Source organism: Aethalodelphis obliquidens, unplaced genomic scaffold (assembly GCF_003676395.1).
Source record: "Aethalodelphis obliquidens isolate GAN/ISIS:26980383/991018 unplaced genomic scaffold, ASM367639v1 scaffold45, whole genome shotgun sequence".
NCBI classification, from domain to species: domain Eukaryota; kingdom Metazoa; phylum Chordata; class Mammalia; order Artiodactyla; family Delphinidae; genus Aethalodelphis; species Aethalodelphis obliquidens.
Genome location: NW_020837989.1, coordinates 16,540,243 through 16,565,078, shown reverse-complemented (window position 1 = coordinate 16,565,078; position 24,836 = coordinate 16,540,243). Strand labels below are relative to the sequence as shown.

Genomic DNA, 24,836 nt, shown 5'->3' with positions numbered 1-24,836 from the left:
CAAGTCTGGACCCGTGGTTCCCCCCAACTACAGTGAGGGAACATTGCCCTATTCCTACAATCTGTGTGTTGCCTCACAATCAGCTAAGGCAGAATTTAATTTTCTCAGCGTCACCCCAGAAATGGCTCCCCCTCAGGATCTCCTCTGCGAAGATGCCTCTTGGGTGCCAAGTAGTAATCATGGAGATGCTGGGGTCCCATTTGCCTCAGGTACTATTTTAAAGGTGAGCTCTAATTTAATTCACTTTTTTACCTTGCGGTTTCAATGTTTATTAACAAATCACCTAACCGGAGTAGAAGTCTTCAATTCATATTTTATTGTTTTGTGGCTAGAATTTAGGTGGTTTTCTGCCTTACATATCATAATCATATTTAAACAAATCTTTGACATAGGTTTTCTATCTGACAGGTATGATTTATTTAACATAGTTACAAGCTTTTACTTCATAAAATGCTTCTCTTTCTTCCTCATCTTTACATTCCTTCCCTCTGAAAGTTTATTACTGTTGAGACCTTAAGCTATTCCTTTTTCCTTCAGGGTCTTTATATTAGTTTTATTAATTTTAGTTGCACTTCCTCTTAGAATTATAGTACTTAAGAGTAAAGAGAGGGCTTCCCTGGTGGCGCAGTGCTTGAGAGTCCGCCTGCTGATGCAGGGGATGCGAGTTCGTGCCCCTGGTCCGGGAGGATCCCACATGCGGCGGAGCGGCTGGGCCCGTGAGCCATGGCCGCTGAGCCTGCACGTCCGGAGCCTGTGCTCCACAATGGGAGAGGCTGCAGCAGTGAGAGGCCCGCGTACCGCAAAAAAAAAAAAAAAAAAAAAAGAGTAAAGAGAGCTCCCCATCTCACTAGTTTGGGAAACTGGGAACCAAAGAAAGGAAGAATTTTACTCAATGTCATGGCCTGTCAACAGCAGAGCATGGGTAGGACTGACATGAACACCAGCACTCTTCGTATCTTTACAAGCTAAGTGTCTTGGGATGCCAGATCTATTTTAAAAGGTTGTGAAAAGTTTGAGGTATGCAGTGTCTGCTATTAAGAGTGTGTTTAATAAATGGGAGAAATCTTTCTCTCTCAGGCACAATAACAAATTGCTCTTGTGAAAAATTGTACATTGAGAAAAATTTTGCAACCTATTCTCACATTGCTTCCTTAAAACTTTATTTTTTGAATTTTCTAGGTATAGATGTAAAACATCTTTATTTTCTTTATTTTCCTATAAAGGTGTCATTAAGTAAAAATTGCTTCTCTCAATGGACTCTCTGAAATGTCCACTTTTTTTTTTTTTTTTTAGTCATGAGGCATTTCTTTTTCTGCTACCATATAAAGGTGATAACATTAAATATCTGTCTTAACATAGAGAGGCTACTCACTGCCTGCTCAAAGATAAGTATCTGGACTTGTTTTTCTGTAAGGGTGATGAACTAAAGCCCTTTCTGCCATAGTCACTCTACTGATTTTCCCCAGGTGTCTGTAACTGTAAAACATCTAACTCCAATTTAGACATGGTAATAGGAAAATATAAATAATGCACAGTTAATCCGACTCAAACTCTCCGTCTGATATAGTGTAGTTGCCATGTTCTTAGTGTGAAAATCTTGAAACTTTCTTGAAGACCTTACAAGTAACAAAAAGCAAAAAAAAAAAAAAAGTCCCTTTATTTCTTCTGCATATGACAGCTAATGCAATTTGCATAATTCAGTAGGCCTTTTTTCAAAGGTCTACTGAGAGCTAGAATTGTTTTCTTGGCATTCTTATATACAAACGAGCATGTTTTCATAAATATATCCTAATTAAAAAGTGAAATCTTTAAACAGCAAAAGAATACTGATGTCCTAATTAAATGGACTCAATATAGGTAAGAGGTAATTAAAGGGCATAGGCTCAATGGCACAGTAAATAAAACTTTTCTAAAGAAGTAAAAAATAATCTAATAATTACATTAGTCTCAGAATTAAGCTTGTGGAAGTCTTTTGCTATTTTAGAATTAAATCTTATTTAAATATAAGGAATGTCACGTGGTAATATATTAAGGATACAGAAAATTATTAGAAATAAAATATAATTAAACATATTTGAAATCAAAACAGAATTGGTGTAGTAACTGGTTAGGACTCTGAGCGTCGCTGTTCACCAAAGTGGGAAAGAAGCTGCCGCTGATGCGATCAGACTCTGTTCCTTCCGCACTAAGCACGCGCAGACCAGACAAGCTCCTGGGAAAAGCCGCCCACCCGCGCCCCTCTCCCATTTCCGCAAGGGAATGTGTTCCCCTTGGCTTTAGAGAAGTAAGGAAACAGCAGATTGGAACCAGGACTAAGAGGAAACTGGTCAGAGAGAGGCAATGGCGGATCCACTGAGGGATTGGGTTTGCAGAGAGCTGTTCCTGCTCTCCATGCTGCTGGGGACGCTGTGGGGAGCCGGGGCCGGGCAGATCCGCTACTCGGTGCCAGAGGAACTGGAGAAAGGCTCCTTCGTGGGCAACATCGCCAAGGACCTGGGGCTGGAGCCCCGGGAGCTGGCGGAGCGGGGAGTCCGCATCATCTCCAGAGGTAGGACGCAGCTCTTTGCTCTGAACCCGCGAAGCGGCAGCTTGGTCACCGCGGGCAGGATAGACCGGGAGGAGCTCTGCGCTCAGAGCGCGCTGTGTCTGCTGAGTTTTAACATCTTGGTTGAGAGTAAAATTAAAATGTATGAGGTAGAAGTAGAAATAATCGATATTAATGATAACTTCCCTCGTTTCCGGGATGAGGAAGTAAAAGTAAAAGTTAATGAAAATGCGGCTGTGGGAACGCGGTTAGTACTTCCCTTTGCTCGAGATGCCGATGTGGGTGTGAACTCCCTCCAGAGTTACCAGCTCAGCTCTAATATGCACTTCTCTTTGGCCGCGAAAAGCGACACAGATGGACAGAAATATCCAGAGCTGGTACTGGAACAGCCGTTGGACCGCGAGAAAGTAGCTGTTCACGACCTCCTACTCACAGCTTTAGATGGCGGAGACCCCGTACTCTCTGGTACCACGCACATCCGCGTGATGGTCCTCGATACAAACGATAACGCGCCCCTGTTCACTCAATCCGAGTATAGAGTGAGTGTTCCAGAGAACATAGCTCTCGGCACTCGGCTGCTCACACTAACCGCCACGGATCCAGATGAGGGAATAAATGGGAAATTGACCTACTCTTTTCGCAATGAAGAAGACAAAATTTCAGAGACTTTCCAACTTGATTCCAACTTGGGTGAAATCTCAACTCTGCAATCACTGGATTACGAAGAATCCAGATTCTATCAGATGGAAGTGGTAGCTCAGGATGGAGGTGCTCTTCTTGCCAGCGCTAAGGTACTAATCACAGTTCAGGACGTGAATGACAATGTGCCTGAAGTGATCCTCACCACTCTCGCCAGTTCCATCTCTGAAGACTGTCTTCCGGGAACGATAATTGCTCTGTTTAGCGTACATGATGGTGATTCTGGAGAGAATGGTGAGATTTCATGTTCTATTCCCAGGAACTTGCCTTTCAAATTGGAAAAGTCAGTTGGTAATTACTATCACTTACTGACAACAAGAGCCCTGGACAGAGAAGAGATCTCAGATTACAACATCACAGTAACTGTCACTGACTGTGGAAATCCACCACTGTCTACAGAAAACCACATCTCCCTGAAAGTGACAGACATCAATGACAACCCTCCGGTTTTCCCTCACACCTTATACTACACCTACATCCCAGAAAACAACCCCAGGGGCATCTCGATCTTCTCTGTGAACGCCCATGACCCTGACAGCGGCAACAACGCCCAGGTCACTTACTCTCTGGCTGAGAACAAATTTCAGGGAACGCCTCTATCATCCTGCGTCTCCATTAACTCTGACTCTGGAGTCCTGTATGCACTGTGCTCTTTCGACTATGAGCAGGTTAGAGAACTGCAGCTGTGGGTGACAGCCAGTGACAGTGGGGACCCTCCACTCAGCAGCAACGTGTCTCTGAACCTGTTCATCCTGGACCAGAACGACAACACACCTGAGATTCTGTACCCCGCCCTCCCCACCGACGGTTCCACCGGTGTGGAGCTGGCACCCCGCTCTGCAGAGCCCGGCTACCTGGTGACCAAGGTGGTGGCTGTGGACAGAGACTCGGGCCAGAACGCCTGGCTGTCCTACCGCCTGCTCAAGGCCAGCGATCCAGGACTCTTCGCGTTGGGGCTGCACACGGGCGAGTTGCGCACAGCGCGGACCCTGCTGGACAGAGATGCGCTCAAGCAGAGCCTGGTGGTGGCGGTCCAGGACCACGGCCAGCCCCCTCTCTCGGCCACCGTCACGCTTACGGTGGCTGTGGCTGATAGCATCCCAGATGTGCTGGCGGACTTGGGCAACCTCAAACCCTCCGCCGACCCTGAGGACTCAAGCCTCACGCTGTACCTAGTGGTGGCGGTGGCCGCGGTCTCCTGCGTCTTCCTCGCATTTGTCGTCGCGCTGCTGGCGCTCAGACTTTGGCGCTGGCACAGGTCGCGCGTGCTGCAGGCTTCCGTCAGCGGGTTGGCTGGCGCGCCCGCCTCTCACTTTGTGGGCGTGGACGGGGTGCGGGCTTTCCTGCAGACGTATTCGCACGAGGCCTGGCTCACCGCGGACTCGCGGGGGAGTCACGTGATCTTCCCGCAGCCCAACTACGCGGACACACTCATCAGCCAGGAGAGCTGTGAGAAAAGCGAGCCTCTCCTGATATCTGAGAAGATAAACGGAAAGGAAACAGAGCTAGGAGTTGTTCAGGTGAGTTTTCTTTTTTCTGTAACTATGTTTGGAGCATTTTCTTCATTTGTTTCCATCATTTTTCTGCCCCATTCAACATCGGTTAAGTACGTAAATAGTGAATCATTCTTTGCTCTATTTACAGATTAACTTGATTTGATAATTGATGCTTTCTCCGTTTGTTTTCAAATTATATTTTGTTTTTAATGTCTTTTTTCTATAATATGTGGATATTTTAGAAACTATAGCTGATATCTATAGGCTTAAGTGAAACAAGTATTTTTTTTACATCTTTATTGGAGTATAATTGCTTTACAATGGTGTGTTAGTTTATGCTTTATAACAAAGTAAATCAGTTATACATATACATATGTTCCCATATCTCTTCCCTCTTGCGTCTCCCTCCCTCCCACCCTCCCTATCCCACCCCTCCAGGCGGTCACAAAGCACCGAGCTGATCTCCCTGTGCTATGCGGCTGCTTCCCACTAGCTATCTACCTTACGTTTGGTAGTGTATATATGTCCATGCCTCTCTCTCGCTTTGTCACAGCTTACCCTTCCCCCTCCCCATATCCTCAAGCCCATTCTCTAGTAGGTCTGTGTCTTTATTCCTGTCTTACCTCTAGGTTCTTCGTGACATTTATTTTTCTTAGATTCCATATACATGTGTTAGCGTACGGTATTTGTCTTTCTCTTTCTCACTTACTTCACTCTGTATGACAGACTCTAGGTCCATCCACCTCATTACAAATAGGTCAATTTCGTTTCTTTTTATGGCTGAGTAATATTCTATTGTATATATGTGCCACGTCTTCTTTATCCATTCATCCGATGATGGACACTTAGGTTGTTTCCATCTCCGGGCTATTGTAAATAGAGCTGCAATGAACATTTTGGTACATAACTCTTTTGAATTACGGTTTTCTCGGGGTATATGCCCAGTAGTGGGATTGCTGGGTCATATGGTAGTTCTATTTGTAGTTTTTTAAGGAAGCTCCAAGTATTTTAAAAGAAAGTGGTTATACATAATCACTTTATCCAAAGGCTTTCTTATACCAGAACTGTTTGTTAATAGAAGAGTTGTTTGATTAGAACATCCAAATTGTTAGATGTAATGTTCTCTTTTGAATATTTGCCTAAACACCAATAGCACATATGTTTTGGAGAAAGTATTGTGCAGTATTGGTATTTTAGTACCTGCTGTTTTTGTAAGGGTACTAATAATTTGCATAAATCAGTGGAAGAATATAGAAAACTTCTGCGTGATCAGTATCAGAAAGACAGATTAAATTTATAGTGATGATAATGTCTGTGGCATTCTGAAATCTGGAAAGTTTGGGTTAACCCATGTAATAATTGGACATGTGTAATTGTTTAGAGAAGAAATCAAAGGATCCTTTGAATTATGCTTTAGAATAAATTCTGTGATGCAGTTTAAAATTGCCAAATAATTAGATACCAGTTCATTAAATACATATATACCATACACCTGGCATCTTCTGGTTACACATAACCCCTCCACTTTTCAGAATCAATATTGACCTGAATGTTTGCATTTCTGCAAGTGCAGCTACAATTCTGCTTTATTAGAAGAGTTTAAGATTTGTATTTGGAAAATCAATTCAACTGATGAAATAAAGTAAGGCAGGACAAGAAAAATTAAGGATAAAATTCTCTGTGTTTGTTTGGGCCTCCTCCCTCCCTAATGTGCAGTGTACATCTATATTACACATTAACCAGAGCTCCTCAGAAATGAGAATGCCTGCTTGACTGTATTTTTTCTTTCAATATTTTTTCTTTCTCCTGATGCTAGCGCTGTAACTTCTTAAAAGAATAGTGTTCTTTCCCAGCTCTGTAGAGGGTCACGGTGACTTTCTGCTCACTTTGTACGTAATTACCTGGACTATGTATCCTTGGTGAACTTTACACAGAATATCAGTATATCATTTTGATAAACGATACTTTGTCTCAAAAATGTATTTGACTGTGCCTTCAACTTCTAACAGGCAGAGCAGTTCTCAGAGCTTTCTGAGAAGCTGCTTCCTGGGTTATCATCCTTAGTTCAGCTCGAATAAAATTCCCTTTTTTTCCTCTTAACTTGATAGTTAATTAAATTTTCACTGACACGACTTTAAAATGGTTTGGAAATTTAAAAAACTATTTCTCAGGGATGTGCTCATCTTAAACTATGAGATTTTTCTTATGAAATGCTGGTCTGTGTGTCTCAAATTTCACGAATATGTCTTGTGTAATGGAAGAACTATGTACGCTATTCATTTTTGCATATGATTTGCTGAAGATGATTTTCAGATCCTTATTTTTAGAAGATTTTTCAATCTTTAAAATTTTGTACTTTCAACAACTTGAACATCAGCTGCAAAGTATGAATAAATGGGGAAAATGGCAACAAAATATTATTAATGGAATAGTAGGTTACATTACTCAACCACATGAAAGGGTTACCGTACATTTGGGAACCTAGGACCACTTGATTTTTATTTTTTCAACATTTATTTGAAGGGGATCTAATTATATTTATATATGGGCAATTCTGATCTCAGGGTACAATGTACAGACTCACTGAATAGTGAAGTCATCCAAAGAGTAACAAGAGAATCTGTATGATCAATACTGAATACTGATATAATTCACTCCTACATGAAAACTCACTTTTCCATTATTTTTTAAAGAAAAGATTACTGTATAGATTTGGGTATGTGTCCTGGGTTAACTTTTTCATGCAATGGGAGAAAATACCTTTTATATCTCTATAAACTTCAATAGACTTTACATAATAAAATGCGTGATCTACACACCGTGAGTGTATATACTATACATAGTATACTCTGAAATAGTTGAATCTTTAGCTTCATGTGTGTTCTGAAAAGATAACTTTCCTGCACTAATTGAAGTGCTCACACAGTGTTTAAAAAAAAAAAAGGCACTTGCTCAGTCATATTTTGGAGCAGTCTTGAGTCAGTAGTGGGGTTTTTTTGTTGGTTTTTTTTTTGCTTTTTTTTTTTGCGGTACGCGGGCCTCTCACCGTTGTGGCCCCTCCCGTTGCAGAGCACAGGCTCCGGACGCGCAGGCTCAGCGGCCGTGGCTCACGGGCCCAGCCGCTCCGCGGCACGTGGGATCCTCCCGGACCGGGGCACGAACCTGTGTCCCCTGCATCAGCAGGCGGACTCTCAAGCACTGCGCCACCAGGGAAGCCCAGTAGTGTTTTTTATGTTTGTATAGAGATGCCAATGAGTTTCTGTCTAGAATCCTGGATAAATGTGCTTTTCCACTATAAAATGAGTTCTACATTGTTATACATCTTCCAAGTTTTAGACTGACCATATATTATGTAGTTAAAAAAAAAAATTTCTGGGCTTCCCTGTGGCGCAGTGGTTGAGAGTCCGCCTGCCGATGCAGGGGACACGGGTTCGTGCCCCGGTTCGGGAGGATCCCACGTGCCGCGGAGCGGCTGGGCCCGTGAGCCACGGCCGCTGAGCCTGCGCGTCCGAGCCTGTGCTCTGCAACGGGAAAGGCCACAACGGTGAGAGGCCCGCGTACCGCAAAAAAAAAAAAAAAAAAAAACAACCAAAAAAACAAAACAAAACAAAACAAAACAATTCTGAATGAAGATTTCTAGTTTGGAAATGGAATAAATACTCTAAGAAACCTATCAGAAACATGGAAACTGAAGTGCTTATTGCTAAAGGAAGAGTGTCAATAACAAAGAGTTGAGATGATCAGATAGTAACCCAGAGACCAAGGAAAAGTGGACAACATAGATTACTTTCTTTGGAATATATCATTATAAAGACTCATGCTTCACCCCCAAAATCCAAGTAACTCACCATTGCTAAGCTACTTGAGAAGAAACAGTACAATTAAAGACAATGGTAATGTAGTGTGGACAAATAAAATTAGTGGAATAGTTTTAAATCATAGTCATTTAATTAAAAAGACACGGAAAATGTCTATTTTTAATTAAATGACTACGATTTAAGGAAAAGAGAGTTTCTTGCTTCTTTACCATACTTCTATTTCATAAGGACAACCAATCTCCTTGCTATCTATCAGTTATTTTGGGAAGAAGATTATAAAGACAGAAGAAAGCAATGCATAGGATAAAACTAAAAGCTGTGAGATTTATAACTTTTAAAAGTTGGAAGAAAAGGAAATAGAGTGAAATAACAATACATATCAAGCTGATATTTCAAGAATTTTCATATTACACTTTCTGTCACAACCAACACTGTCATTTGTATCACTTTCTACATATTACTTTATTTGGTCTTCAATTTTACTGAGGTATGCAGGGAAGATGTTATTATGGCCACTGTATGAAAATGGAAACTAAAAGCATGATGACGCCAATAAACATCTTCAGCAAGATACCTCTGGCTTTGAGGAATAAAAATCACCTGATTTGGATGGATAAAGTTCAAGTTCAAAGAAATGACAGCGAGAACGAAGATACAGTACATTTTAAAAATGTTAAAATCCTTATAACATGGGACGAATGAGTATCTGTATGAGGACACAGTAGACTTGTCTTCTAGCTGGCTCTATATTTGGAACTGATTTAGTAATCACTAGTGCAGTTCTGCAGCCGAGGCGCGGGGTGCAGCTGTTGGCTAGTACTGAACAAAGTATCCAGCTCCTCCTGAAGCAAAGGAATCGCCTGCGGACCGCGGAATCCCGCGAACTGTGCACTCTCTGAGGTTTTCTGCGGCAGAAATATCTATCCGAGAATCTGCTTGCCAAGACGTGTCCAAGGAGTAGCTCCTGCTCAGAAATTCTTGGGATCATTTAGCGATCGCAGCTCTTCGGGATCAGAAAGGCAAAGGCGCAGCGAGTGGGATGGGAAACCGCTTGGGGTCGAAGCGCCAGGCTGGGCGGAGGCGAATTTTGTTTCTCTTCCTGCTGTCTTTGTTCCGCCTGGCGCTTTCGGAGCAAGTCCGCTACGCTATTCCAGAGGAGCTGGCCAGGGGCTCGCTGGTGGGGAACCTCGCCAAGGATCTAGGGCTTGGCGTGCGAGATTTGTGTACACGGAACCTGCGGATTAGTGCAGAGAAGAAATTCTTCACAGTGAGCACCGAGAACGTAGACTTACTTGTGAGCGATCGTATAGACCGAGAGCAGATTTGTGGCAGGAAGTCGATGTGTGTTCTGGAATTCGAAATGGTCGCTGAAAAGCCTTTAAACTTTTTCATATAACCGTGGAGATTCAAGTCAACGACAACCCACCGACCTTTAGCCGAAATGTCACTGAGCCGGAAATCAGTGAACTGGCCCTAACTGGAGCCACCTTTGCCCTGGAATCTGCACAAGATTCAGATGTAGGTGTCAATTCCCTGCAGCAATACTACCTCAACCCTGACCCTCATTTCTCTTTGATCCGGAAGGAGAACCCAGACGGCAGTAGGTACCCAGAACTGGTAGTGCAGGCTCCCCTGGACAGAGAAGAGCAGTCCTGCCACCACCTGGTCCTCACGGCTGTGGATGGGGGTGAGCCAGCCAGAAGCTGCACTACGCAGATCAGGGTAGTTGTGGCAGATGCAAATGATAACCCCCCAGTGTTCACCCAGGACATGTACAGGGTCAGTGTTCAAGAGAACCTACCCCTGGGTTCCTCTGTGCTAAGAGTGATGGCCACTGACTTGGATGAGGGCATCAATGCTGAGATCACCTACGCTTTTATCAATATTGGTAAGGCAGTGAGACAACTGTTCAAGCTGGACAGTGAAACAGTGGAACTCACCACTGGTGGAGGACTGGACTTTGAAGAGAGAGGGAGCTACACAACTGGGGTGGAAGCAAAGGATGGTGGACGTCAAACTGCGCATTGCAAACTACAAATAGGTATTTTGGATGAAAATGACAATGCTCCCGAGATAACCCTGGATTCTGAATCTAAATATATACAAGAAGATGCTGAGCTGGGGGCTGTAGTTGCCTTGATCAAAACACATGATCTAGGTTCTGGATTTAATGGGGAAAACTTATGCCAACTAAAAGGAAATTTCCCATTTAAAATAGTTCAAGATACAAAAAACACATACAAGCTGGTGACAGATAGAGCCTTAGATCGAGAGAAGACTCCAGAATACAATGTCACTATCACAGCTACTGACAAGGGCAAGCCGCCCCTCTCCTCTAAAAGAAGTGTCACGTTGAAAGTCGCTGATGTCAACGACAACGCTCCGGTTTTCCACCAGGCCTCCTACGTGGTCCACGTGGCCGAAAACAACCCGCCCGGCGCCTCCAACCCCCAAGTTAGCGCTTCAGATCCAGACTTGGGGCCCAACAGCCACGTCTCCTACTCCATCGTGGCCAGCGACCTGGAGCTGCGCGCGCTGTCGTCCTACATGTCCGTGAGCGCGCAGAGCGACGTGGTGTTCGCGCAGCGCCCCTTCGACCACGAGCAGCTGCGCGCCTTCGAGCTGACGCTGCAGGCCCGCGACCACGGCTCGCCCACGCTCAGCGCCAACGTGAGCCTGCGCGTGCTGGTGGGCGACCGCAACGACAACGCGCCCAGGGTGCTGTACCCGGCGCTGGGGCCCGACGGCTCGGCGCTCTTCGACACGGTGCCGCGCGCCGCGCAGCCCGGCTACCTGGTCACCAAGGTGGTGGCGGTGGACGCCGACTCTGGACACAACGCCTGGCTGTCCTACCACGTGCTGCAGGCCAGCGAGCCCGGACTCTTCAGCGTGGGGCTGCGCACGGGCGAGGTGCGCACTGCGCGGGCCCTGGGCGACAGAGACGCGGCCCGCCAGAGCCTGCTGGTTGCTGTGCGTGATGGGGGACAGCCGCCCCTCTCGGCCACCGCCACGCTGCTCCCGGTTTTCGCGGACAGCCTGCAGGAGGCGCTGCCGGACCCCAGTGACCACTCTAAGCCCACTGACCCCCAAGCTGAGCTGCAGTTTTACCTGGTGGTAGCCTTGGCCTTGATCTCAGTGCTCTTCCTCCTGGCAGTGATTCTGGCGGTTGCCCTGAGTTTGCGACGCTCCTCCAGCCCTGCCACCTGGAGTTGCTTTCAGACTAATTTTTGCTCCAAAACTGGACCCGGAGTTCTCCCCAACTATGGGGAAGGGGCTTTACCATATTCCTACAATCTGTGTGCGCCACACATTCCTCAAAGACCGAGTTTAAATTTCTCAATATAAAGCCTGAAAATGCTCTACCACGAGATCTTCTGTATAATGAAGCCTCTTGGCTTGAAAGTCCCAGTAACGACAATCCCCAAATTGCTTGTAATTCAGTCAATTTGCAACAGGTGAGTTACTTCAAAACCTTTTCCTCCCATAAGTATAATTAGGTTTCGATTCACTATTTTAGAGGTCAAAAATATACAGGCTAAATATGCCCTGTTTTTTGTGGGGCTTTTCTTTTTGGTGTTTTATTGATTTTTCTGGACATAGAATGGGTATGGGGAGGCTGTTAGAAATTCTTTGTTCACTAATCTGTGTTGCAGTTGTTCTTTCATGGAATGTCGCTTAGTGATGATCTTGAAATTTCTGTTAATTCTAAAACAATATGTCCTGAAACATTTTTAATATGCTAGTATCTATTCTCGTTGTAGGACATATTATTTATATATAATCTAGACAATTAAGTGGTTTACATGGTTTCAGTGTAGTCAGTCCTAAACTATGTTTTATATATAATATAAATATAAGAATACTTTTTCACTGTAGCCTATATATTTTCACTTCCTTTGCATGTTCTTGAGGGTATAAACAAATATTGGCTAAATTAGGGCAGTTCTTAATCTATATGTTGATAAAAATAGGTAATGACGTCTAAAAATGGCAACTCTTGTGACCTAGTGGTGGATTGGTCCCAAACATGTTTGTGGTTGTTGGTACCCTTATTGAAAATGAGACAAATATAAATGATGGTGGAGTGTGGGTTTCAAGATTTATAGAAAAGTGTAAACGTATGTGTGTTCTCCAGTGCCATAAGAAATGTCACAGAAATAAATGTCACTCCAGGGAACATATAAAAAATTTCAAAATACGCTATTTTATTCTTCCAAGTGCTTTTCATTCTTGGGGAGAGAAATATTGAGTGTCATCTATGCAGATTTAGCAGAAATAAGATCCTGTGTATAATGGTTTCCACGGAACCGTGCAGTATTAAGTTAGGACTCTAAGCGTCGCTGTTCACCAACCGGGCAAGGAAAGCAGTGAGAACTCGAGTTATATCCTCAAAGCACAAAGCACAACTTACACCAAAGCTTTGCAGCTGCGCAGACATTCTGTCCTAAAACGCTTCGCATCTGATCGCGGCTTGTTTATGGACCTTGACCTCCAATTCTGAGAAGCCCCAAAATTGATGCGAACCTGTTCACCCTACTCGTAATCCCAGGGAAGTCCAGAACGAGCCAGTAATGGCGGCTCTGCAAAGGCGGCGGCACTACAGCGTGTTGCTCCTGCTCTTCATGCTCCTGGGGACGCTGTGGGAGGCCGGGGCCGGGCAGATCCATTACTCCATTCCTGAGGAGCTGGACAAAGCCTCTTTCGTGGGCAACATTGCCAAGGATCTCGGGCTGGAGCCCCGGGAGCTGGCGGAGCGCGGAGTCCGCATCGTCCACAGAGGTAGGACGCAGCTTTTCGCTCTGAACCCGCAAAGCGGCAGTTTGGTCACCGCGGGCAGGATAGACCGGGAGGAGCTCTGCGCTCAGAGCGAACCGTGTCTGGTGAGTTTTAACATCCTTGTTGAGGATAAATTGAATCTTTATCCCGTGGAAGTGGAAATAGTGGACATTAACGACAATGCACCCCGATTCTTAAGGGAAGAATTGGAAGTGAAAATTATCGAAAACGCAGCCTTATCCTCTCGGTTTCCGCTAATGGAGGTCTATGACCCGGATGTGGGAGTGAACTCTCTCCAGGGCTTCAAGCTCAGCGGGAATAGTCACTTCTCAGTGGACGTGCCAAGCGAAGCCAATGGGCCCAAATACCCGGAGCTTGTGCTGGAGCGCGCCCTGGACCGGGAGAGAGAGGCCATTCACCGCCTGGTCCTTACTGCCGTGGATGGCGGTGACCCTGTCCGCTCAGGTGTGGCTCGAATTCTGGTTACTGTCCTAGATGCAAATGACAACGCTCCAGTGTTTACTCAGTCTGTGTACCGTGTGAGTGTTCCTGAAAATCTTCCAGTAGGTACGCCAGTGTTGTCGGTAAATGCCAGGGACCAGGATGAAGGAGCCCACGCGGAAGTAACGTATTCTTTTGTGAGGATAACAGAAAAGATCTCAAAGACTTTCTGCTTGAATGTTTTGACTGGAGAAATATCAACTTCTGCAAATCTAGACTATGAAGACTCCAGCTTTTATGAGCTGGATGTTGAAGCCCGGGATCGGCCAGGTCTACAAGACAGAGCCAAAGTCTTAATATCTATCTTGGATGTGAATGACAATGTACCAGAAGTGGTAGTTACCTCTGGAAGCAGGTCAGTTGCTGAAAGTACACTGCCAGGCACAGTGATTGTTCTTTTTCAAGTATATGATCGAGACTCTGGACTGAATGGCCTGGTAACATGTTCTATCTCAAGAAGTCTGCCGTTTGAACTGGAAAAATCAGTAGACAATTATTATCGATTAGTGACGAATACAGTTCTAGATCGAGAGCAGGTGTCTTCGTACAACATCACTGTGACAGCCACAGACCAAGGAATTCCATCTCTGTCTACAGAAATGCTCATCTCCCTAAATGTGGCAGACATCAACGACAACCCGCCTGTTTTTCCCCACACCTCCTACTCTGTCTACATTCCTGAGAACAACCCCAGAGGTGCCTCCATCTTCTCCGTGACTGCACACGACCCTGACAGCCATGAGAATGCCCAGGTCACCTACTCCCTAGCTGAAGACACCGTCCAGGGGGGACCTCTATCCTCCTATATCTCCATCAACTCCGACACTGGCGTACTATATGCATTGCACTCTTTCGACTGTGAACAGTTCCGTGACCTGCAACTGAGAGTGATTGCAAGTGACAGCGGGGACCCACCGCTCAGCAGCAACGTGTCTCTGAGCATATTCGTGCTGGACCAGAACGACAACACACCTGAGATTCTGTACCCCGCCCTCCCCACCGACGGTTCCACCGGTGTGGAGCTGGCACCCCGCTCTGCAGAGCCCGGCTACCTGGTGACCAAGGTGGTGGCTGTGGACAGAGACTCAGGCCAGAACGCCTGGCTGTCCTACCGCCTGCTCAAGGCCAGCGAGCCGGGACTCTTCGCGGTGGGGCTGCACACGGGCGAGGTGCGCACAGCGCGGGCCCTGCTGGACAGAGACGCGCTCAGGCAGACCCTGGTGGTGGCCGTCCAGGACCACGGCCAGCCCCCTCTCTCCGCCACAGTCACTCTCACAGTGGCTGTGGGTGACAGCCTCCCAGATGTCCTGGCCGACTTGGGCAGCCTGGAGGTCCCGCACGACTCTGACCCTTCAGGTCTGACATTGTACCTAGTGGTGGCGGTGGCCGCGGTGTCCTGCGTCTTTCTTGCCTTTGTCATTGTGCTGCTGGCGCTCAGACTGCGGCGCTGGCAGAGATCGCACGTGCTGCAAGCTTCGGGAGGTGTACCAGCGGGCTTACCCGCCTCTCACTTTGTGGGTGTGGACGGAGTGCGGGCTTTCCTGCAGACCTATTCCCACGAGGTCTCGCTCACCGCGGACTCGCGGGGTCACGTGATCTTTCCGCAACCCAACTACGCGGACACGCTCATCAGCCAGGAGAGCTGTGAGAAAAGCGAGCCTCTTTTGATTCAGGAAGATTTTTGTAAAGAGCAAGACTCCCTTGTTCAGGTGAGGTTATTGCTTTTATTGTTCTTATTCGAACAGGAAAAATTAAAATTCTCTTTGATCAGTGCTTAGTTTTCTTAGTCTTTTGCAGTGAATCATAGTTTTGAGAAGGTTTTTCTTTTATATCAGTAGAGGTCTATTAAATCTTAGTTTTCTCGAATTTCACCAAAATAAATCGTAATAATGTATGCCCTGAATTTCCTTTACTCCTCTCCTCTTGGCAAGCTCTTTGTGCCTTGGGTTGCTTACATCTCACTTCTTAGTTGTTTTCTTTTCTTTTTTTTCTATCATGTGGCATATCTGAGATTTTTTTTTTTTTTTGCGGTACGCGGGCTTCTCACTGTTGTGGCCTCTCCCACTGCGGAGCCCAGGCTCCGGACGCGCAGGCTCAGCGGCCATGGCTCACGGGCCCAGCCGCTCCGCGGCATGTGGGATCCTCCTGGACCGGGGCACCAACCCGCGTCCCCTGCATCGGCAGGCGAACTCTCAACCACTGCGCCACCAGGGAAGCCCCTGAGATTATTTTTCTACTGTGGAAAAAACTGAATCACAGCCTCTATTTAAAAAGATTAAGATCTGGGCTTCCCTGGTGGCGCAGTGGTTGGGAGTCCGCCTGCCTGCCGATACAGGGGACACGGGTTTCGTGCCCCGGTCCGGGAAGATCCCACATGCCGCGGAGCGGCTGGGCCCGTGAGCCATGGCCGCTGAGCCTGCGCGTCCGGAGCCTGTGCTCCGCAACGGGAGAGGCCACAACAGTGAGAGGCCCGCGTGCCGCAAAAAAAAAAAAGAAAGAAAGAAAAAGAAAGTGAGTTTTTAAATGTGGTAATTAGTGTCCACTTACAAGATACAGCTCTAAAATTAGAGGACTAGTGAATGGGAGAATGAAGGATTAATAGTATTCAAATAAGAATTTAAATGATTTAGCATATTAAACCCAGATAAAATAAAGCTTTTGTTATGTAGGAACCCTATGCAAATATTTAAGGAAAGAAGGGTTGTCTTTTTTTTCTTTTTTGCGGTACGCGGACCTCTCACTGTTGTGGCCTCTCCCGTTGCGGAGCACAGGCTCCGGATGCGCAGACTCAGCGGCCATGGCTCAGGGGCCCAGCTGCTCCGCGGCATGTGGGATCTTCCCGGACCGGGGCACGAACCCGTGTCCCCTGCATCGGCAGGCAGGCGGACTCCCAACCACTGCGCCACCAGGGAAGCCCAAGGGTTGTCATTTAAAAGAATGATTAATCTAAATCATCATGGCCCAAAGGTGTGAATGAAACTATGGCTTGGTGAGTAGAAAACAGCAAAGTTTCCAGTTAAGTTGTTCTAACAAAATGGATTTCCTAGGAGGTAGGAGATTCTATTATTGGTGCTTTTCCAAAGGACGTTGATTGTCCTGGGATTAATGGCATACAGGAGATAATATTGATATAATTTGGTGAGTTGTTGAACTTCATGATAGCCAAGGTATTTTCCAATCCTGAGCTTAGGATTCTAATATTTGATAACACAATGGATTTGCCATTTGTGCATCTAAATTTGGTATGCACGTGTAAAGTAGACAATTCAGAATATATCTTGAAAATGAGTGAGAACTTCCTTTGTAATCTGAAATTGTCAGTGTTTATAAAGAAAGATAATACTGAGTTGATATCTTTAAGTTAGCTGCTAAAGGATAATTAATGCATGTTTTTCTAAATCGATATTTACTTTCAGCGATTATTGTAGAATTATTTATTTCAAGATTCCAGGTGTATATGACTAACCAAGAGATTCCAGTCATACACATTTCAAATATAATTTGTTTGGACATTTGTGATATAATTCTTTAATGGTTTAATCAGAATTTAATAGAATTCAGGTTTTAAAGAACTTGAATCTTGGATATTGGTCGTGGGAGTCAGATGGTCTTTAATATTAAGATTTGTTTCACACACTGTGAGAGTGTAAATGTTATTTAGTATACTACGAATTTTGGATGATTTAAACTAATCTTGTACCTCCATTGTTAAAAACAAAACTCACTAACCGTTTCATGGTTGGTAGACTGGTTTATTTTATTTCCTTATCTGCTGAGTAACTGGGATACTAGGTAGTTTACTTTATTCTCTTATCTGAATTACCCGTGAACATTTCATTTAAACAAATAAAATATTTCACTGACAGAAAAACTGTTAGATTCTACTCTCACAATAGTCATTCATTCATGTGGACTGAACAAGTGTTAAATCCTGGCAATCATGGACTTTGCTAAGTTGTGGTTGAGGCTCTTTGACTTACATACTATAGATCATTATTAAAAAGATAGGCAATCTGAGATTTTGAGCATATAGTGATTTGGAAGCACCAGGAAAAAAATCTACCAAATTATTGGGCTATTTTATCACTTGTGAAAACCACCCATTCTGATCAAGTGACATCAAAGGGGAAGAAGTAAAATCTCAGAGAGAATCATTGGAAGAATCCTACATCTTTGCCTGGGAATGAAAACCTAAACAGAACTCCAAACAAATGGTTCTTCAGGGAAAAAAATGTCCCATAAAGAAAGGAGAGGAGGTGAATAACTCACTGTCTGGGAAGATGAATAGACTTTTCATAGAATTTTTTTATGTAAGTAAACAAATGAAGGTCAAGATTCTTCCCAATAACTCAATCAATAATAACATACTCCCTTTAAAAATACATTATTTCAATTTTATACAGTAGTTTTATGTTAGATTTAAACACCTCTTGGTGGTTGAGTAGAAATTTTTAATATTTAATTTTATGTTGTAAAGTAACTTTAAAAACTTGATTGTGTCCTTTATCTAGATCTTATTTATTTAGCTCCAAAGAAGGTACCCAGAAGTATTGTTAATCGAGACTTTTTAAAAACAGAATAAGAGACAAATGTGAGATTATGCTATGAATTTTGAAGTATCAGGAAGAAAAAAATTATGACATTGGGAGCCATAATATATGGACATGAAAGTTTTGTTTGAAAATATCTGCAAGTACTTATGATCTTTAATGACCATATACTTTGCTTACATCAACAAGAAATTCAAGATTGCTACTAAACTAATAGTTTTAAACTCCTGGTTATGTAATTAATCTACAATACTCATATTGGTTCCTTTGAACAACAAAAAAGTTCTTTTATCTACTAGGTGAAAGCAAATATGATGTGAATTATTTTGATAGATTGAAACGGCATTTCATTCAAAGTATTTCCTGTATTTTGACGTAAGGCCATCAGAGAGCAGAAATAGATTACTTAGTTAGGAACTTCTCACCAACTGAGCTAAGCTTTTACAGTGTCACTTCTAGTTCTCCCTTCTGGTGCTACTAGCTACTCCCCAGGGCTGAAAATAATTTACAAAGCAAGGTGATTTCTTGCCAGGTCTTCATTTCAGAACAGGTCTCTCTCTTCTGCAACTATGTGGAAGGAATTTGTTTTATCTCTGCCAGCTGAGAGTAACCTCAGATCCATCAACAATTGAGTTTTACTTCGTTAACATCAGTGGAGCAGTGAGTACCTCTAAGGATCCTCTCAGGACAGTCCTGCATCTATCCTCAAAGGCTGTTTAGAGACCCATCTTTTCTCAATTATAGGGTAGGGTGATTATTTAAATTGCATAATGAAAAGAAACAGTGAAGCCAACACTCATTTCCTTATGAATCCACAGCCAGTAGAATCTGCAAATTTATGCCTTCTGTATAAAATGAGTTGCTTCTGTAGCTGATTGGAGCTGCTTGGCTTCTCACCTCATCTCTAATGGCACTTTTTGAGCATAAAGCATCAGCCAAGGCCAACAATGATTCCCTTTTTTCTTCTTAGGAGACTGGGAATGAGGATATTTGTATTCCTACATTGGTTCTACCATTATATAGTCAAGGATAAAGCAATTCCCTCTCATTTTTAAAATCATTAAAATGAAGGTATTGGACTAAACAATCTCTAAGATTCCATTCAATGAAAAATGTTATTAAATTATCTCTCTATATGTTAAAGAAAAAATGGACTCTCTGCCTTCCATGGTGGTGTCTAGAACATAGTATATGTTCAATATTATTGAATTAACTTAAATGTATATGCTGATATAAAAATTTTCTACATAACATCTTTCTTATGTATACACACCTTTTAAAAATAAATCATACTTTTTTTTATCTGCAATGACTGATTTTTATCTATGTGCAATAAGGTGTGAGGCAATGTCTAAGAATCATTTCAAAATTGCAATGCAGAGCAGAGAGTTAAAAATCTGGGATTAATAAACATCCATCCATGAACATTGTTGCATTAATGCACAGTTGCTTAAAATTTAATTTTAAATGATATCAGAGTTGTATGAATTGAAGAAATATAAATGGGAGAATTTTGAAGGATAAAACAACTTTCTGAAAAATCAATTATTTTGCTTCAATATGGTGCAGTAACTTAGTAAGGACTCTGAGCGCCGCTGTTCACCAGCCAGGGGAAAAATGGTTCAAAAGATCCGCCAGAACCACTGAGCTTTTACAGCACAAAGAAACGCCAGACTGAGACAAATTCTCTTCCAAGCTGCACTAAACTCAGGCCTCTGTACCACTGGATTCTGGGCTCCTTTTCCGAATACAGAGGGCTCCACGCAGACATACTGGCATCCAGAAACACAACAGGAGATAGGCCAGTGTCTAAAGATGAGCAGAACAAGAATGGCGGCTCGGGAGAGGGGCGGGGACTACAGAGGATTCATCCTGCTCTCCATCCTCCTGGGGACCCAGAGGGAAGTTTCGGCAGGACGTATTCTCTACTCCATTCCGGAGGAGACAGACACAGGGTCTTTTGTGGGTAATATCGCCAAGGACCTGGGGTTGGAGCCCTGGGAGCTGGCGGAGCGGGGCGTCCGCATCGTCTCCAGAGGTAGGACGCAGCTCTTTGCTCTGAATCCGCGAAGCGGCAGCTTGGTCACCGCGGGCAGGATAGACCGGGAGGAGCTCTGCGCGCAGAGCGTGCGGTGTCTGGTGAACTTTAACATCCTGATGGAAGATAAAATGAATCTTTACCCTATAGAAGTGGAAATAATGGATGTTAATGACAACACTCCTAAATTCCTGACGGAAGAAATGAATGTGAAAATAATGGAGAATACAGCTCCTGGGGTGCGATTTCCGTTAAATGAGGCTAGGGATCCGGATGTGGGCACGAACTCTCTCCAGAGCTACCATCTCAACCCCAATCGCCACTTCTCCCTGGTTGTGCAAACTGGAGAGGATGGAACTAAATATCCGGAATTAGTGCTGGAGCGCGTGCTGGACCGGGAGGAAGTGACAGCTCACCACCTCCTCCTCACAGCCTCTGACGGCGGTGATCCACCCAGATCCGGAACCGCCCGTGTCCAAGTAACAGTGGTGGACGTGAATGATCATGCGCCAGTCTTCTCTTTGCCCCAGTACCAAGTAACTGTCCCTGAGAATGTGCCAGTGGGCACAAGACTACTCACGGTAAATGCTATCGACCTGGATGAGGGAGTCAATGGGGAAGTGACATACTCTTTTAGGAAAATAACTCCAAAAATTCTACAGATATTCCAGCTGAACTCCCACACAGGAGAATTATCAACTTTAGATGGCCTAGATTATGAAGAATCTGGCTACTATGAAATGGAAGTTCAAGCTCAGGATGGTGCTGGTAGCATGACAAGGGCTAAAGTACTGATCACAATTTTAGATGTGAATGACAATGCCCCGGAAATGACTGTAACATCTGTAAGCAGCTCAGTCCCTGAAAACACTCCTCCTGGAACAGTAATTGCTCTTTTCTACCTTCAAGACCGAGATTCTGGGAAAAATGGTCAGGTGACCTGCACTGTTTCAGAAAATCTGCCTTTTAAATTAGAAAGATCAATAGACAATTATTATAGATTGGTGACAGCAGAAAACCTAGACCGGGAAAAATTTTCTGTATATAACATCACACTGAAAGCCACAGATGGTGGAAGCCCGCCCTTGTCAACGGAAACTCACATATCCATGAATGTGGCAGACACCAACGACAACCCACCTGCCTTCCCCCACTCCTCCTACTCCGTCTTTGTGCCTGAGAACAACCCCAGAGGCACCTCCATCTTCTCTGTGACTGCATGTGACCCTGACAGCCACGAGAACGCCCGTGTCACATACTCCGTATCTGAAGATACTCTCCAGGGGCCATCTGTATCCTCCTATGTTTCCATCAACTCCAATACTGGAGTCCTGTATGCATTGCGCTCCTTCGACTATGAGCAGTTTCATGACCTGCAATTGAGAGTGACTGCAAGTGACAGCGGGGACCCACCGCTCAGCAGCAACGTGTCACTGGACATATTCGTGCTGGACCAGAACGACAACACACCTGAGATTCTGTACCCCGCCCTCCCCACTGACGGTTCCACGGGTGTAGAGCTGGCACCCCGCTCTGCAGAGCCTGGCTACCTGGTGACCAAGGTGGTGGCTGTGGACAGAGACTCGGGCCAGAACGCCTGGCTGTCCTACCGCCTGCTCAAGGCCAGCGATCCAGGACTCTTCGCAGTGGGGCTGCACACTGGCGAGGTGCGCACAGCGCGGGCCCTGCTGGACAGAGACGCGCTCAAGCAGACCCTGGTAGTGGCGGTCCAGGACCACGGCCAGCCCCCTCTCTCCGCCACAGTCACACTCACGGTGGCTGTGGCTGACAGTATCCCAGATGTGCTGGCAGACCTGGGGAGTCTCGAGCGCTCCGACGACTCTGGCGACTCCGTCCTCACGCTGTACCTGGTGATGGCCGTGGCCGCGGTGTCCTGCGTCTTTCTTGCCTTTGTCGTCGTTCTACTGGCGCTCAGGCTGAGGCGCTGGCACACGTCGCGCCTGCTCCAGGCTTCAGGAGGCGGGTTGCCCGGCGTGCCCGTCTCTCACTTTGTGGGTGTGGACGGGGTGCGGGCTTTCCTGCAGACCTATTCCCACGAGGTCTCGCTCACCGCGGACTCGCGGGGGAGTCAAGTGATCTTCCCGCAGCCCAACTACGCTGACACGCTCATCAGCCAGGAGAGCTGTGAGAATAAGGATCCCTTGTTAACATCCATAGATTTTCATGAATGTAAGGATAAAGCCCAAAGTATTCAGGTGAGTTCAGTCATTCATTTATCTTTATATTCTTTGAAGAAGTATATTTTGTGTAAATTTCTTTATTGTTTTGCGAAATAAGTGATTTGAAGATGGGTAAAAAAAACCCTTTTAAGTGGTAAAGCAAGATTAATCGTTTATTTCGGAGGTGATTCTTTAACATGGAACGCTTATTGACATAGGTTTTGGCATCATATTTATAGTGAAAGCATATGGACAAGATTGTGAATAAGTGGATAATCGCATTTTTATACCTTCTACTTATGTTCCACATGGTGTTCTTAATTCATGTATTTTATAAATGAGAATGAATTGTTAAGTCTTTCTCATTGCATGAGGTTCTTAAGAAAGTACACTTCTGTTTTCTCAGGACTCTCTTTAGATCAGATCTATAAAAGGCTCTTGAAAAATTTTTCTGTGCCTTGCTTCTGCTTCCATGTAACTCCCCCTGGTGACCTTGAAAACCTCCATGGCTTTTGACCTATTTAAACCACAATTGTCTGTTAAAGTCAGGTCCTGGTAGAAGGTTAGATGGATGCCTAAAGAATGAAATGTGTGTGTGTCAGGCTTCACTGAGATCTTTATCAATGACAGGCATGGAGTCTAATACTACACTAAAGGTCATTGTCCAAAACCAATAAAATGTGACATCAAATAAAATGCCATTCAAGTGTCATAAGTAACATTTGTGAAATAGGCCATTGCATGTTTTTACCCCAAATTCTAATGTGCTGTGTTAGTGATGCAGTCATTCAAAGTGTGTATGTGGGCTCTATAAGTGGGAGATTTGGGATGCTGGCTTTATGAAACAACCATCTCATACACTCAAGTCCTAGACCAGTAGTGAATTTTACTTATTGGGTCTGCTGAAAAATTCAGTTAGAAGTAATCTAGTCTGCAATTAACTACTTCTATACTGGTTATACAACATTTTAGTATAACTCAGTACATCAGTTGATTAGTATCAGGAAGTAGTTGATGACAAGGTAATCTTGTTTACTGGGACCTTTTGAGTATTAGGTAAGAGCACATTTTTTCTAGCATAATGTTGTGTTATGTGGTGTTTTGCATATAAAGGTCTGTGCAGTCCTGTGGGAGTATATTTCATACATTCTGAAGTGTTCAGATCTATAATCACTTGGGGGAGAGGATAATGTTACTGACACTCTATGAGGCAGAAATGTGGCTATCAGGTATTTTGAAAAAGAACCCCCCCAACCAAATTTATTAGATGATTAAAAATATTTTTAAACAAAGGGGAGAAATCGTCACTAAATTCAGTGAGCTATTGCAAATAAACTTTCTAGGGACTATTTCCTTCAACCGTCATTACGGGATGTGATAAGTACAGAAGTGGGAACAAGTGCCTCAGTACATAGACAATGCTTAGTGAGTTTGTGTTGCAAAGCAAAATATATTATTCCCCTGTAGTTTTGGAGATTTATGTTGCATTTTGTACCCAGGAAAATAATCGTGCAATGGGAAGGAGAGGGATAGGCTCTTTTCTAAAAGGCTGCATCATTTCTTTAAGTGAGATATTGGAAGTTAAAATCAAGAAATGTTACTATAAAGAAATCACTGAAACTATTTTGGAAGAAGAGAGGTAAGTATAAATTGTGCACTTTTAGGGCTTGCTTGGTGGCACAGTGGTTGAGAGTCCGCCTGCCGATGCAGGGGACACGGGTTCGTGCCGCCGAGCGGCTGGGCCCGTGAGACATGGCCGCTGAGCCTGCGCGTCCGGAGCCTGTGCTCAAAAAAAAATTGTGCCCTTTTAAAAGACAATTTCAGCATTACTGTTGCTCTCTGGAAAAATTGAATTAGGTACCACCACAGTAAGGGAAAAGGCTACGAGGAAAAAAAAGATAAAACCTTATCCAGTATATTGCTAATTAATAAGTATTCACAATTACTATGCTCTGAGATCGTTTATGCCAAGTCTGTGTTATAGTTATCCTTCTATTACTAGTGCGGATTTGAAAGTCGGGGAATAATTATGTCAGTATATAGATGTTTATATATCAAACCTACCTGATTTACCTAAAAACCTGGAAAGTTGGGATAATGACGTTTCTAATAGTACAAATTAAACGTTATTAAATATACGGACATCTAAAAAAGGTGTTTCAGCTGGGCACAACGGTTATAATTACTTTAGCTGTTTAAACTTAAGCAGCGGGGGCTGCAGTTTCCTAGTGCG

General features: G+C 44.3%; 4 protein-coding genes across 4 annotated transcripts in view; all 4 read left to right on the top strand.

Annotated features, from left to right (window-relative positions):
* The window catches only part of LOC113606782 (protocadherin gamma-B2-like), a 3,338-nt gene extending 2,153 nt beyond the window's left edge, over positions 1-1,185 (top strand). The window contains exon 2 of the mRNA XM_027081405.1: positions 1,180-1,185. Within this exon, the coding sequence (XP_026937206.1) occupies positions 1,180-1,185 (6 nt within the window). The remainder of the gene's footprint in view (positions 1-1,179) is intronic.
* On the top strand, positions 769-5,023 carry LOC113606923 (protocadherin gamma-A5-like). The gene has a single exon (XM_027081807.1). The coding sequence runs from the start codon at positions 2,341-2,343 to the stop codon at positions 4,891-4,893; it is 2,553 nt and encodes an 850-aa protein (XP_026937608.1). The 5' UTR covers positions 769-2,340; the 3' UTR covers positions 4,894-5,023.
* A 4,467-nt stretch (positions 5,024-9,490) lies between these two features.
* On the top strand, positions 9,491-12,307 carry LOC113606924 (protocadherin gamma-B3-like). The gene is given in 3 exon segments (XM_027081808.1): positions 9,491-9,943; positions 9,946-11,855; positions 11,858-12,307. Coding segments are annotated over 3 exon segments (2,454 nt in total). The 5' UTR covers positions 9,491-9,597; the 3' UTR covers positions 12,056-12,307.
* A 7,629-nt stretch (positions 12,308-19,936) lies between these two features.
* The window catches only part of LOC113606922 (protocadherin gamma-C4), a 123,444-nt gene continuing 118,544 nt past the window's right edge, over positions 19,937-24,836 (top strand). The window contains exon 1 of the mRNA XM_027081791.1: positions 19,937-22,639. Coding sequence (XP_026937592.1) covers positions 20,201-22,639 — 2,439 coding nt within the window. The 5' untranslated portion in view covers positions 19,937-20,200. The remainder of the gene's footprint in view (positions 22,640-24,836) is intronic.

Coding starts and splice junctions, on each gene's coding strand:
- LOC113606923 (XM_027081807.1), top strand. CDS start 2,341: ATGGCGGATCCACTGAGGGATTGGGTTTGCAGAGAGCTGTTCCTGCTC.